Genomic DNA, 14,590 nt, shown 5'->3' on the forward strand with positions numbered 1-14,590 from the left:
AAACATAAAGGAACTCACTGATAATAATACCATAATATAGGAGGGAACTTTAATACCTCACTTACATCAACGGACAGATCATCTAAGCAGAAATTCAACAAGGAAACACTTACGACAGAAATCAGAGGACACAAAGAAATGGAAAAACTTTTCATGCCCATGGAGATCGGAAGAAAAATAATTGTTAAAGTGTCTATTACCACCAAATGCAATCTACAGAGTTGATGCAATCACTATCAAAATACCACCAACATTTTCCATAGAGCAGTCCATTATTTCATAGAACAAAGAATCCTAAAAATTCTAACAGACCCTAAAAAGCCAAAACAATCTTGAAAAAGAAAAGCAAAGCTGGTGGCATCACAATTCCAGACTTCAAGTTATATTACAAAGTTGTAGTAATCAAGAGAGTATGGTACTGGCACAAAAATAGACACAAAGGGGGCGTGTGGGTGGCTCAGTTGTTAAGCATCTACCTTTGGCTCAGGTCATGATCCCAGTGTCCTGGGATCAAGCCCCCATCAGGTTCCCTGCTCAGTGGGAAGCCTGCTTCTCCCTCTCCCACTCCCCCTGCTTGTGTTCCCTCTCTCACTGTCTCTGTCTCTCTCTCTGTCAAATAAATAAATAAAATCTTAAAAAAAAAAAAATAGACACACAGATCAATGGAATAGAACAGAAAACCCCAAAACGGACTCAATAACTATACAGTCAACTCATCTTCGACAAAGGAAGAAAGGATATCCAACGAAAAGAAGACAGACTCTTCCCACCACAAATGGTGTTGGAAAAACTGGTCAGCAATACACAGAAAAATGAAACTGACCACATTATATACCATACATAAGGATAAATTCAAAATGGATCAAAGACCTAACATGAAATAGGAAACCATCAAAATCCAAGAGGAAATAGGCAGCAACCTCTTCGACATCAGCAGTAGCAACATTTTCCTAGATATGTCTCCTGAGGGACAGGAAAGAAAAGCAAAAATGAAACAAAAAGCAAAAAGGGACTTCATCAAGTGAAAGATTATGCACAGTGAAGGAAACCATCAACAAAACTAAAAGGCAACCTTCAGAATTAGAGAAGAAATTGCAAATGACATGTGATAAAGGGCTAGTATTCATAATCTATAAAGAACTTTTCAAACTCAACACCCAAAAATAAATAATTTAAGAAATGGACAGAAGAGTGGTGCCTGGGTGGCTCAGTTGGTTATGCATCTGCCTTCGGCTCAAATCATGATCCCAGGGTCCTGGGATAGAGCTCCACATCTGGATACCCTGCTTGGCAGGAAGCCTGCTTCCCCCTCTGCTGCTCCCCCTGCTTGTGCTCTCTCTCTCAAATAAATAAAATCTTTAAAAAAAAAAAAAATCTGACATCCAATTCCTACATTAAAAAAAAAAAAAAAGCCAAAGAAATGGGCAGAGGACATGAATAGACATTTTCCCAAAGAAGGCATACAACTGTCTTAACAGATACATGAAAAGATACTCAACATCACTCATCATCAGGGAAATACAAATCAAAACTACAATGAGATATAACCTTATACCTGTCCAAACAGCTAAAAAAAAAACAGCACACAAAAGAACAGATGTTGGTGAGGATACAGAGAAAAAGGAACTCACTTACGCTATTGGCAGGAATGCAAACTGATACAGTCACTCTGGAAAACAGTATGGAGGTTCCTCAAAAGTTAAAAACAGAACTACACTATAATCGAACAACTAGGGACGCCTGGGTGGCTCAGTTGGTTAAGCAGCTGCCTTCGGCTCAGGTCATGATCCCAGCGTCCTGGGATCGAGTCCCACATCGGGCTCCTTGCTCAGCAGGGAGCCTGCTTCTCCCTCTGCCTCTGCCTGCCTCTCTGTCTGCCTGTGCTCGCTCTCTCTCCCTCTCTCTCTGACAAATAAATAAATAAAATCTTTAAAAAAAAAAAATCTAACAACTACACTACTAGGTATTTACCCAATTCAAAGGGATACATGCACCTATGTGTTTATAGCAGCATTATCAACAATAAGCAAATTATGGACAGAGCCCAAATGTCCAATGACTGATGAATGGATAAAGAAATTGTGGTATAGGGACACCTGGTGGTTCAGTCAGTTAAGCATCTGCCTTCGGCTTAGGTCAAGTTCCCAGGGTTCTGGGATCAAGTCCTGTATCAGGCTCCTCGCTCAGCAGGGAGCCTGCTTCTCCCTTTCCCTCTACCTGCCTGCCAAATAAATAAATATTTTTTAAAAAAAGAAGTTGTAGGGTATAAACACACACACAGGAATATTAGCCATAAAAAGGAATGCAATCTTGACATTTGCAATGACTTAGATGGAGCTAGAGTATATTTCACTAAGTACAGTCAGTCAGAGAAAGGCAAATACCACATGATTTCACTCATATGTGGAATTTAATAACTTCCACATTCCAAATTAATAAAGGAAAAAGATGAACATGGGGGGGGAGGAGAAAAGGAGAGAAGAAAACCACGGAACAGACTAAACCATAGAGAACAAACTTAGGATTGCTGGAGAGGAAGTGGGCAAGGGTATGGGTTAAGAGGATAATGGGTATTAAGGTGAGCACTTGTTGTGATGAGCAATGGGTGTTATATGTAAGTGATGAATCACTAAATTCTACTCCTGAAACTAACATTACACTATATATCAACTGACTGGAGAAAAAAATCTGATAAAACATATACAGGATTTACATGCTGAAAACAGTAAGACACTAATAAAAGAAATCAAAGAAGATGTAACTAACTTGAGAGACCATGTTCATAAAATGAAAAACTGCATAACAAAGATATCAGTTCTCCCTAAACTGTCTAGAGATTAAAAAAAAAAAAAAAAACTGTCTAGAGATATAAGGCAATTACAATCAAAATTCCAGCAGTACTTTTTTTTTTAAGATTTTATTTAGTTATTTGACATAGACACAGCAAGAGAAGGAATACAAGCAGGAACAGTGGGAGAGGGAGAAGCAGGCTCCCTGCTGAACAGGGAACCCAATGCGGGGCTAGATCCCAGGACTCTGGGATCATGACCTGGGCCAAAGGCAGAGGCTTAACGATTGAGCCACCCAGGCGCCCCAGCAGGACTTTTTATAGACATAAATAAACCAATTCTAAAATGTAAATGGAAAAACAAAGGAGCTAGAAAAATCAAAACAAGTGAGAAAAGGAGAAATAAGAGTTGGACGAATCACACCACCTAAATTAAAAAAAGACTTAAAACTACAGAAACCAAGAACATGCAGATATATACCCACACAAATATGACCAAATGATTTTTGACAAAGGCATAAAAGTCAGTCAATGTTAAAAGGAAAATCTTTTCAACAAATGATAGTGGAACAAATGAACATTTGTTTGCAAAAAAAGAACCATGACCCAAAATTCTTACCTATACAAAAAATTAACTTGAAATAGATTCTAGATCTACATACAAAACGTAAAACTTTTGGAATAAAACACAGAATTGGCCATAGGATCAAAGTTAACATCACTACTGATTAAGTCATGTTGATAACATGACCTTCTGATATGTGATGAAAAGGCAATTCATCTCAATGGTATTCTTTCCAAAATCCCACAACCCCAACTGTTATCAAAAGGAAAAGAGAGACAAACTAAATTAAAGGACATTCTACAAAATACCTGACTCAACCTCCTCAAAACTGTTAAGGAGATGAAAAATAAGGAAAGACTGTGACACGTTCAAAGATCTGAGACAAACTAAAAAGACATGATGACTAAATGCCTGGATCCTAAATCAGAAGATGGACTTTAGTGGAAAAACTAGTTAAAGTTAAGCTAGTAACAAGGGACCAATGTTGGTTTCTCAGTATTGACATATATATCATGGTAATATAAGCTGCTAACAGTAGGAAGAGCTGGGTGAGGACATACCAGAACACACTGCACTATCTTTGAAACTTTCTATAAATGTGAAATAAAACAAAAAAAAATTTTTCAGTTTATTTTTAAAACATAGGAGAAATCTCTGGGACATGGTGCAAAGAGTTCTTAGAGAAGGCACTGAAACATGACCCATAAAGTAAAAAATTAATAAACTGACAGGACAACACACCTATTACAATGGCTAAAATAAAAAATACTGGCAGCAAATGCTGATGAGTACAAAGAGCAAATGGAACTTTCATACATTGCTGGTGGAAATGCAAAATGTTCAGTCACTCAGGAAATCAGTTTGGTCATTTCTTTTTTTTTCTTTTTAATTGTTTTTAATTCCAGTATAGTTAATATACTGTGTTACACTAGTTTCAGGTGTACAATATAGTGACTCAACAATTCCATACATCACCCAGGGCTCATTATGACACATGCACTCCTGAATCCCCATCACCTATTTCATCCATCACCCCATCCACCTTCCCATCAGTTTGTTCTCTATAATTTTGTTTCTTGTTTATCTTCTTTTTTCCTTTCGTTCATTTGTTTCTTAAATTCTACATGAATGAAGTCATGTGATATTTGTCTTTATGACTTATTTCACCAGCTCTAGCTCCATCCATGATGTTGCAAATGGCAAGATTTCATTCTTTTTACAGTTGAGTAATATTCCACTGTGTCTGTGTCTGTGTGCATGTTTGTGCACACACACATCTTTATCCATTTATCTATCCTCGGACACACTTAGACTGCTTTCTTATCCTAGCTCTTGTAAATAATGCTGCCATATAAACATAGGGATCCACGTATTCCTCTGAGTAAGTGTTTTCATATTTTGGGGGTAAATATGCAGTAGTGTGGTGACTGGATTATAGGGTAGTTCTATTTTCAACTTTCTGAGGACCTCCATACTCTTCTCCCCAATGGCTACACCAGTCTGCATTCCCACAACAGTGCAAGAGGGGTCCTTTTTCTCCACATTCTCATCAACACTTACGGTTTCTTGTGTTTTTGACTTCAGCCATTCTGACAGTTGTGAGGTGGTATCTCATTGTAGTTTTGATCTTCATTTCCTTGATGATGAGCGATGTTGAGCATCTTTTCATATGTCTGTTTGGCCATCTGGATGTCTTTTTTGAAGAAATGTCTGTTCGTGCTTGCCCATTTTTTAATTGGGTTCATTTTTGGGTGTTCAGTTGTATCAGTTCTTTAATATATTTTGGATACTAATCCTTTATGGGATAGATCATTTGAAAATATCTTTCCCAATCAGTAGGTCGCCTTTTAGTTTTGCTGACCGTTTCCTTCATTGTGCAGAAGCTTTATATTTTGATGCAGTCGCAATAATATGTTTTGGCCAATTTTTATAGTTAAAAATAAACACTTACCATGTAACTAGCAATCTCAACCCAATCTTAGCCCAGTGAACTAAAAATGTACTTTCACACAAAAATCTGTGTACATATATTTGTAACAGCTCTAATCATAAATGCCCAAACCTAGAAACAGCCTTAATATCCTTCAACAAGTGAATGAATAAACAAACTGTTGTATACCCTTAAAAGAGAATGCTACTCAGCAATAAAAAGGAATAAGCTACTGATACAGAATTACTTAAAAGGATCTTGAAAGCATTATATGGAAAGAAACTAGTCTCAAACAGTTACTATATGATTCTATCTCTATGATATTCTTGAAAAGACAAAGCTATCAAAAATATATCATTAATTGCCAGAAATAATAATGGACAAGAAGAGTTTGGTTTTTTTTTTAAAGATTTTATGTATTTATTTGACAGAGAGAAATCACAAGTAGATGGAGAGGCAGGCAGAGAGAGGGAAGCAGGCTCCCTGCTGAGCAGAGAGCCCGATGCGGGACTCGATCCCAGGACCCTGAGATCATGACCTGAGCCGAAGGCAGCGGCTTAACCCACTGAGCCACCCAGGCGCCCCTGGACAAGAAGAGTTTTTTTAGGAGGTTACACTTTGTTGTATATCCTGATTATAGTAGTAGTTTTTAAAAATCTATACATATGTGTTGAAGGTTAATGAACTATTCATTTAAAAAAAAAGTCAATTTTACTATATGCTAATTTTTAAAATAAAAAATTTTTTAAGTAAATGTAAAGGTTAAAAAAAACTACTAACAAGTGATTTTCATTAATATGAAGAAATATATCACTAACAAGCACTTCATTAATACATAGAAAGGTTTTGCTTGTTTATTCAACAAATATTTTTAAACTATGGACTATGTATCAAACCCAGTTTTAGGAAATAAATACCAAAAAGCTGAAAAGAATGAGTATGTTTTATCTGTGGAATGGACATGAATTGGGGGAGACTAGATGTAAGACTGTAATGGGTTACATAATGTTCCCTCAAAATTCATGTCTATTTAGAAACTTTAAAAAATACAGCTGAACAGAAATTATGTAACAGCACTCAGAGTCTGGTAAACATACTATGTACCATTATTTTACTAAATCCACAAAGTTACTCTGAAAGGTACCTATTATTTATTATTCTGTCTTTACCAACTCAGAGAAATTAAGTAATTTTCCCAAAGTTGACAATAAGTATTGAGCTAGAGATTAAACTTAAGTGTGTTTAATTCAGTGTCTGGCCAAATAGTAGGTATTCAATTAATGTTGAGTGAATGAATACATACAAAGTCATGTTCTATGAATTGTGCTGCCTTCTGATGTATTCTGTCATTTTAAATGTATACATTCACATTTTAAAAGATCAGAAGAGAATCTGGATGGATTAAATTAAATGGTAATGTACTAAATTCTCTTATATTTGTTTAAGTTGTTTAAGTTCACAGTTACTAAAAGATCACACTAAAATGACAGGCATACTTATGAAACAATATCCAGTTTATCTGCATTTGCATTAGTTTTTTTAGTGTGCTACAGTCTACTTGTTATAGTAATCACACTAGCATGAAGAGAAAAGAAGCAAAGATATTTTTTCCTTTCTTAGAAATTCTTTAATAAAAAATCAAGGGGTGCCTGGGTGGCTCAGTTGGTTAAGCATCCAACTCCTGATTTTAGCTCAGGTCATGATCTCAGGGGCATCGGGTTCCTTGCCTACTACGGAATCTGCTTGAGGATTCTCCCTCAGCCTCTGCCTCTCCCCCCACTTGCATATCCATTCTCTCTCTCTCTCAAATAAATATATAAATAAATCTTACAAAAAAAAAGAAATTAAAAGACCAACTCACACCAACACACTAATGTAAAACCAGTATATAAATCTATTTTAACTAGGTCTCCCTTCTTGACCACACATTCACACTTGAGACATTTTGGTGGTGGAATGCTTCAACACCACCCCTACCAAAATAAAATAATGAGGTGTGATGTACCTCTTATATTAACTTATCACATTTATAATTAAGATATAAGTGAGGGGTGCCTGGGTGGCTCAGTGAGTTAAAGCCTCTGCCTTCGGCTCAGGTCCTGATCCCAGGGTCCTGGGATTGAGCCCCACATTGGGCTCTCTGCTTGGCTGAGAGCCTGCTTCCCCCTCTCTCTGCCTGCCTCTCTACCTACTTGTGATTTCTGTCTGTCAAATAAATAAATAAATAAATCTTTTTTTTTTTTAAATGAGTGAGTCATGATGTTATCATGTAACTGAGATCAACATTTTACTTCTATTCAATTTCCAAAAATACATATTAAGTTTTCTGTGATATGCAAATGTTCCATGCTAGTCATCAGAATTATAACTAACTTAGATTATGAAATATATTGTACAGAAAAGAGTTAACAGCAGGCCTGTGATTACTATCCTTAGAATGGCCTGCAGGCAGGGGTGCCTGGGTGGCTCAGTGGGTTAAAGCCTCTGACTTTGGCTCAGGTCATGATCCCAGGGTCCTGGAATCGAGCCCCCCATCAGGCTCTCTAATCTGCGGTAAAACTGCTTCCCCCTCTCTCCCTGCCTGCCTCTCTGCCTACTTGTCATCTCTGTCTGTCAAATAAATAAATAAAATCTTAAAAAAAAAAAAAAAAAAAGTATGGCCTGCATGCAAGGCTGACCTTCGGCAGGCTTCTAGGAATTTGGATTTTGAGCGGGTTCTCAAAAACTGTCCAATAAGAGTTACTGTGCTTAATCTGTACAAACAATGTGGTTTATGCCAAACACTTACTGCCCTTCTGGGAGTCTGAAATTTTGTTAAGTACTAGTCAAAGGGTGCCAGCCCCCAACCCTAAGAGCTGAGCCTCTAACAAGCTTCCCTGATAGAAAACATCTCACAGGTGCTGTCACAACTTGTTGCTAAGGAAATTAAGTATGTTCTGTGTGACTCCATTAGGAAAGGACTCAAACACGAATTCCTCCAAACTTTGCCTCAGCCACCTTTTCCCTGTGTTAATTCTATTTGCAGGTTTCATTGTAATAAATCATAGTAAGTATACCCATATGCTGAGTCTTGTGCATCTTCCTAGCAAATCACTGAGCCTGGGGGAGATGTTGGGGTCACCCCAAACCACATACTGAAAGTTACCTGAGTAAAAGTATACCTACCATCTTACCAGGCAATGTGCTCTTGGAGGAAAGTCATTATTCATACACAACAAATCTTGCATAGATTGTGGAATAACATCTACAAAAACATTTAATAATGAAAAATTAGTATGTTCACTCTAAGACAAAATTTTATAACATGACTGAAAAAAAATCACATTATGTAACGTATTTTGCTAGTCCATGTAGTTTTGCAATTGCTCAAGGATTTATATTTAGGACTACGATTTGGGGTGAGAGAGATGTCTCTTTCCCACTGCCTTATTTCAAAAAAGCCAGCCTCCTAAAACAAAAAGTATTATTCCTACATGTATACTTTCCTTTCTTCTAAGTCATGACTCAAACCTTTCCTCATCCTTCCTACAAAGCCACATTTTATCTGTTCTTCTTGATCTGCCTTTGTCCCTACTTTTGTTCAAAATTTTACTTAGAATCCTGTCAACACTTTATCATCTCCTCTGGCTAGTCTTTGCTAGCCTCTGGCCATTTATGTAAGGGCTTCTTATAACCACTAAACAAGGATATCTCAGTCGTTAAGTATCTGCCTTCGGCTCACGTCATGATCCTAGGACAGAGCCTAGGACGGAGCCCCATACTGGGCTCCCTGCTCAGCTGGAAGCGTGCTTCTCCCTCTCCCACTCCCCCTGCTTGTGTTCCCTCTCTCACTGTGTCTCTCTCTATCAAATATCAAATAAATAAAATCTTAAAAAACAGAAAACAAAAATTAAAAAAAAAACAAACACTAACCAGGTTCCCACTTTTTACCCATGCATCTTTAAGCACTTGTATTATCATTTATAATAAGACAGTGACATAAATGATTCTTAGTTGTGCATAAATTCATAATAAATTCAAAGTATAAAGAATATTTGTTCATAAAAATATTTCCTTTTATTGTATAGCCATAATTCCTTAGGAAATATATATTTTCTTAATTTTCAAAAAAAATAAATAGAACAACACTAATGACGATGCTTTAACTGAAGCAATGAAAACCCAACAAAATAAAAGATCAGTGCTCAAAACTTTTGACATCTGATAGTATAATTTTAAATATGTATCTCCAAATTAAATGAATTGATGATTTACTTGTAACTTCTATCATTAAATATAGCTTTAATCACAACCAAATTAAAACTGCACAATACATATACACATGCCATAATAATGACTTAAGTAACCCAAATCCATTCATCTTCTCTCGTACCACAGCCCCCATACGAGTTTACCTTAGAAAAACTGATTCTGAAAATAAATAAATTGGAAAAAAAAATTTAAGTTAGTAGAAGATATAATTCATTGATATTAAAGATGAGTACAAGTCTAAAATAAAAAAAGAAAAAGAAAAACTGATTCTAAGCCTCATCATTTTAACAGCTCTTCCTTGATGTACGATCTTCCCTCAAATTAACAGCCCTCAAGATTTCTCTACCTTTAACAGTTCCTTCGTTAGTCAGCAGAATGTAGGACCTGGCAATCTCTGAGCTATTATCAGACTTCCCATCAGTTGCATATATTTCCTTCATCCACTTACTCCTGAAGTACACATATTCATATTTTGTTGTAATTATTTTATTTAGTGTATAATTGTCTTATATATGTGTATAGATGGTCAATGTTATCTGTCCTAGTTTATGAATCTGAATACATAAACTAGGTTAGAAACAATAACTACTTTAATAAACTATTGTTAGAAACAATAAATACTTTAGAAACAATATATACCTTATTGTTTCTAAAAAGAATGCATATAATACAAAAGGTTATATAATTTTATTCCTATACAAGAAAAGGTACAAATATTTCAGGCCTACACTTGCAAATGATAATCTGTTTTAAGCAGAAAAACTTTTTTCCTTAATTTATTTTTTCAATTGAAATATAACTGACATTTAACATTATATTACTGTCAGGTATACAACATCATAACAACTCATTAATTGTATACACTGCAAAATGATCACCGTTAAGTCTAGTCAACATCTGTCACCAGTTAACAACAAAAATTTCCTTGTCATAAGAACTTTTACAACTTACTCTCTGAGCAACTTTCATATATATGATACAGTATGATTAACTATAGTTACCATGCTGGACATTAATTACATCCCCGTGACTTATTAATTTTATAACTGTAAATGTGTACTTTGACCTCTTTCATCCAATTTGCCCACCCTTCAACCACCACCTCTGGGAACCACCAGTCTATTCTCATAATAAGTCCGGTAAGTTTTGTTTTCATTTTTTTTTTAGATTCTACATGTAAGAGATATCATTTTCTCTTATTTCATTTAGCATAATATCATCAATTGCCCGAAAAACTAATACACATTCTGCATGTTTATTGTTTAAGTGAGTAAAGAAGGGTATTTGACTGACAGCTCCAGGATTCATATTTTTCCAATACCTTGGTCTCTCACTATTATATGCTACTCTACCTCAAGGAAGAGATTTTGGGGGGTGCCTGGGTGGCCCAGTCAGTTGAGTGTCTGCCCTCAGCTCCTGAATTCTAATCCATTTGATCTGACTACAAACTTTGGGGTATAACCAAAGCACTACACTGATAAATCAGAAAATAACTTATTTTTAAATCCTTCAAATCCCAGCTTATTGCTTAATTCTTCATTACATCTTCCCTGATCTCTCTTCAGTTAGAACTGATCGTTTCTTCTCTGAATTTCAGTAGCACTTTTTCTGGGCTCTGTGATGGCACTTATCATTTTCTATCTCCTATGACCATTAGTTATTTATAAACCATATATCCCTTACTGGACTATAAATTTCTTTTAACTGGGGGTTAAAAGTGCACACAATAAATATTTTGCTAATCTAATTAATTTTGAAATGCTGCTATGACTGTTCCTCTAAAAAGATCATATTCTATTTCAGATGTAGTGAAACAATTTTGCAAATGTAAAACATCTCCAGAGGACACTATTTAATTAAGAGAACTAAATTCATAATTCAAAATTATAATCACTCTTACAGTCAAGAGTTTCAAAATATGTAGTTAACAACTTACCTTCCAATACTTCATCCTTTCCTTCTTTATCAGTGGAATCTTGTACAAGATAATGATGAGTGATTGAGAACTTGAAGTCAGCAAAGGAAATTTCATCTGATTTCTCTTCCCATGTGCCAGAAGTAAATATACCCTATATTTAACAATAAAATGGAAAAAACATCCTCAAGGAAGTTCCCTTAAAATATTAACTATACAGAGACATACAAAATTATAATTTTTGAATAATTTTTGTAAGATATATATATAAAATCAAGAATATACAGTAAGTCCCATGCCTCTTACATTTAAAAAAAAAAACCCTTGGGCGCCTGGGTGGCTCAGTGGGTTAAGCCGCTGCCTTCGGCTCAGGTCATGATCTCAGGATCCTGGGATCGAGTCCCATATCGGGCTCTCTGCTCAGCAGGGAGCCTGCTTCCCTCTCTCTCTCTCTGCCTGTCTCTCCATCTACTTGTGATTTCTCTCTGTCAAATAAATAAATAAATAAATAAATAAACAAAACCCTTTCTACCATTAGCAGAATCTCTGAGTTACTTTCAGCTGAGAATGATAACATTTCATAAATTTTAAAATTTAGGAAAAAATATGGCAGCAAAATATATTTTTATCATAAAAATCTCAAATGTGATATCATTATATAGTACAGAGCATTACTGGACATCAGGAATTGCTTAATAAAAAGCAGTTTGTAAAATCAAAAATCAACTTGAGTGACATGACATTTGTCGGACTTACTTCCTTAACATATTTCTGCAACCTCCTTTAGCAAGCTTTGGTATTTAAATATTTTCATTTAAATAGCAACTCCTTGACTGGAAAACATTTTAATTTAAAGTTCCAAAGAGCCCCCTGACTTACACAACATAATTATAAAAAAGGATTTTTCCCATTTTCTAATCTCCCATAGCTATTCCTACCACTGGAGAGGAGGTATACAGTCACTGCAGCAGAACACCACTATGAGGCAGGAAATACCAACCCAGCAGCTTGCCAAGCAAAGACAGTTCCAAACTAGACAGAAAATATGTAAGGAATGAGTTTGTGAGTTGTTGGTTTTTTATAAAAAGTGTTTTCATGATCATATCTAAAGTAGAACACTCAAAATTTTTATATGTGTTTCTGGAAAAGTATTTGTAATTCTGAATGAAGTTAAATCATATTTTAAATGTCTTAAGGGTATATTATATTAATATATCAAACACCAATCTTTTTATTAAGAGAAGAACCATCACATATGATACATATCAAAACCTTTAATTTTATATATTGGGTTTCTCTAAAGTAAGGTTAATCTGTATTGAATTAAGATATACATGGCCCATACCAAAATTCTTAAATTGTATACTAAGAGCTTGGTGTGCTACGAGGAATGCCCACTATAAAGCAATCAAGGCTAAAACTAAGGACAAGAGCAAAGTACAGAAAATGAGAGAAAAGCACATTCTTCAAGCTTACAGAAAAGCTGAAATACTCTACTTAAATGATACGAAGAAACATTACCTGATCCTAATTTGGGATTCTGAGAACTACTGTCAACCTTACCAACAGCCATCTCAAGGAGGATTTGCTTGTATTCAATAAACAAGTGGTATCCAGGTTCTGGCTCCCAAACAGACTTTTTAAGATAATCAGTTCAACAAAAAACAATACTCTAATCTGCCTCCTTCAATTCCATTATGATACAGTCCTTTGACACCAAATTTTAGTATGGTATATATTTATGATTAGAATCAGAAATGACAGCTCTGGTTCAAAATTAATCTAGTGATTCATCAAAAATAACCTCTGAGGGCACTGATCAGACAATAAAAAAGAAACAAGCATATATAATGCAAAGAAATAAAACTGTCTTCATTCACAATGATCTGATATGTACCTAGAATATCCAAAGCAATGTACAAACTACTAAAACTAACTGATGAGCTTAGGAAGTTAAGAATTCAAGATCAATATACAAAAACCATCTGTATTTTTATATACAGGCAGCAAACACTTGGAAATGATTTTTTTTTATAGATTTTATGTATTTATTTGACAGAGAGAAATCACAAGTAGATGGAGAAGCAGGCAGAGAGAGAGAGGGAAGCAGGCTCCCTGCTAAGCAGAGAGCCCGATGCGGGACTCGATCCCAGGACCCTGAGATCATGACCTGAGCCGAAGGCAGTGGCTTAACCCACTGAGCCACCCAGGTGCCCCGGAAATGATTTTTTTAATTAACATATAATATATTATTTGTACAGGTCTGTGAATCCTCAGTCTTACACAATCCACAGCACTCACAATAGCACATACCCTCCCAAATGTCCATAACCCAGCCACTCTATCCCTTCCCCCCAAACACCCCAGCAACCCTCAGTTTGTTTCCTGAGATTAAGAGTCTCTTATGGTTTGTCTCCCTCCCTGGACCCATCGGAAAATTATTTCTTTAATACCACTCTTACAACATCAAAAATAAATTAACTAGAAATACATGTAACAAAAGATGAGCAAGAATTCTACCTAAGAATGCTTCAAAACATTGATAAGCGATTATTAAAGACCTATAGAGAGCTCAATGTACTTGGATTGGAAGACACAACAGCATTAAGATGTCATTCTCCTCCTAATCAAAATCCCAGCAGGCATTTCGTAGAAATTGACAAGCTGATTCTAAAACGAAAATGAAATCCAAAGGACCTAAAATACCTAAAATAATTCTGATGAAAAATATACTACCTCAAAGAAATGGAACAAATAATCCTAAAATTTATATGGAACCAGAAAAGACCTCGAATAGCCAAAGGAATATTGAGAAAGAAAGCCAAAGTTGGGGGCATCACAATTCCAGACTTCAAGCTCTATTACAAAGCTGTCATCATCAAGACAGCATGGCACTGGCACAAAAACAGACACATAGATCAATGGAACAGAATAGAGAGCCCAGAAATAGACCCTCAACTCTATGGTCAACTAATCTTCGACAAAGCAGGAAATAATGTCCAATGGAAAAAAGACAGCCTCTTCAATAAACGGTGCTGGGAAAATTGGACAGCCACATGCAGAAAAACGAAATTGGACCATTTCCTTACACCACACACAAAAATAGACTCAAAATGGATGAAGGATCTCAATGTGAGAAAG

The 14,590-nt window shown here is 35.7% G+C and overlaps 1 protein-coding gene across 3 annotated transcripts in view; it reads right to left on the reverse strand.

Moving 5' to 3' along the window:
• Positions 1-14,590, reverse strand: part of RAB3GAP1 (RAB3 GTPase activating protein catalytic subunit 1) — a 121,696-nt gene that overhangs the window by 77,847 nt on the left and 29,259 nt on the right. For all 3 annotated transcript variants that reach the window (XM_044242585.1, XM_044242584.1, XM_044242583.1), the window contains exons 4-5: positions 11,471-11,603; positions 8,449-8,527 (exon numbers count right to left, since the gene is read on the reverse strand). In XM_044242585.1, the coding sequence (XP_044098520.1) occupies positions 8,449-8,527; positions 11,471-11,603 (212 nt within the window). The remainder of the gene's footprint in view (positions 1-8,448; positions 8,528-11,470; positions 11,604-14,590) is intronic.

The sequence above is a fragment of the Neovison vison genome, chromosome 3 (assembly GCF_020171115.1).
Source record: "Neovison vison isolate M4711 chromosome 3, ASM_NN_V1, whole genome shotgun sequence".
Taxonomy (NCBI): domain Eukaryota; kingdom Metazoa; phylum Chordata; class Mammalia; order Carnivora; family Mustelidae; genus Neogale; species Neogale vison.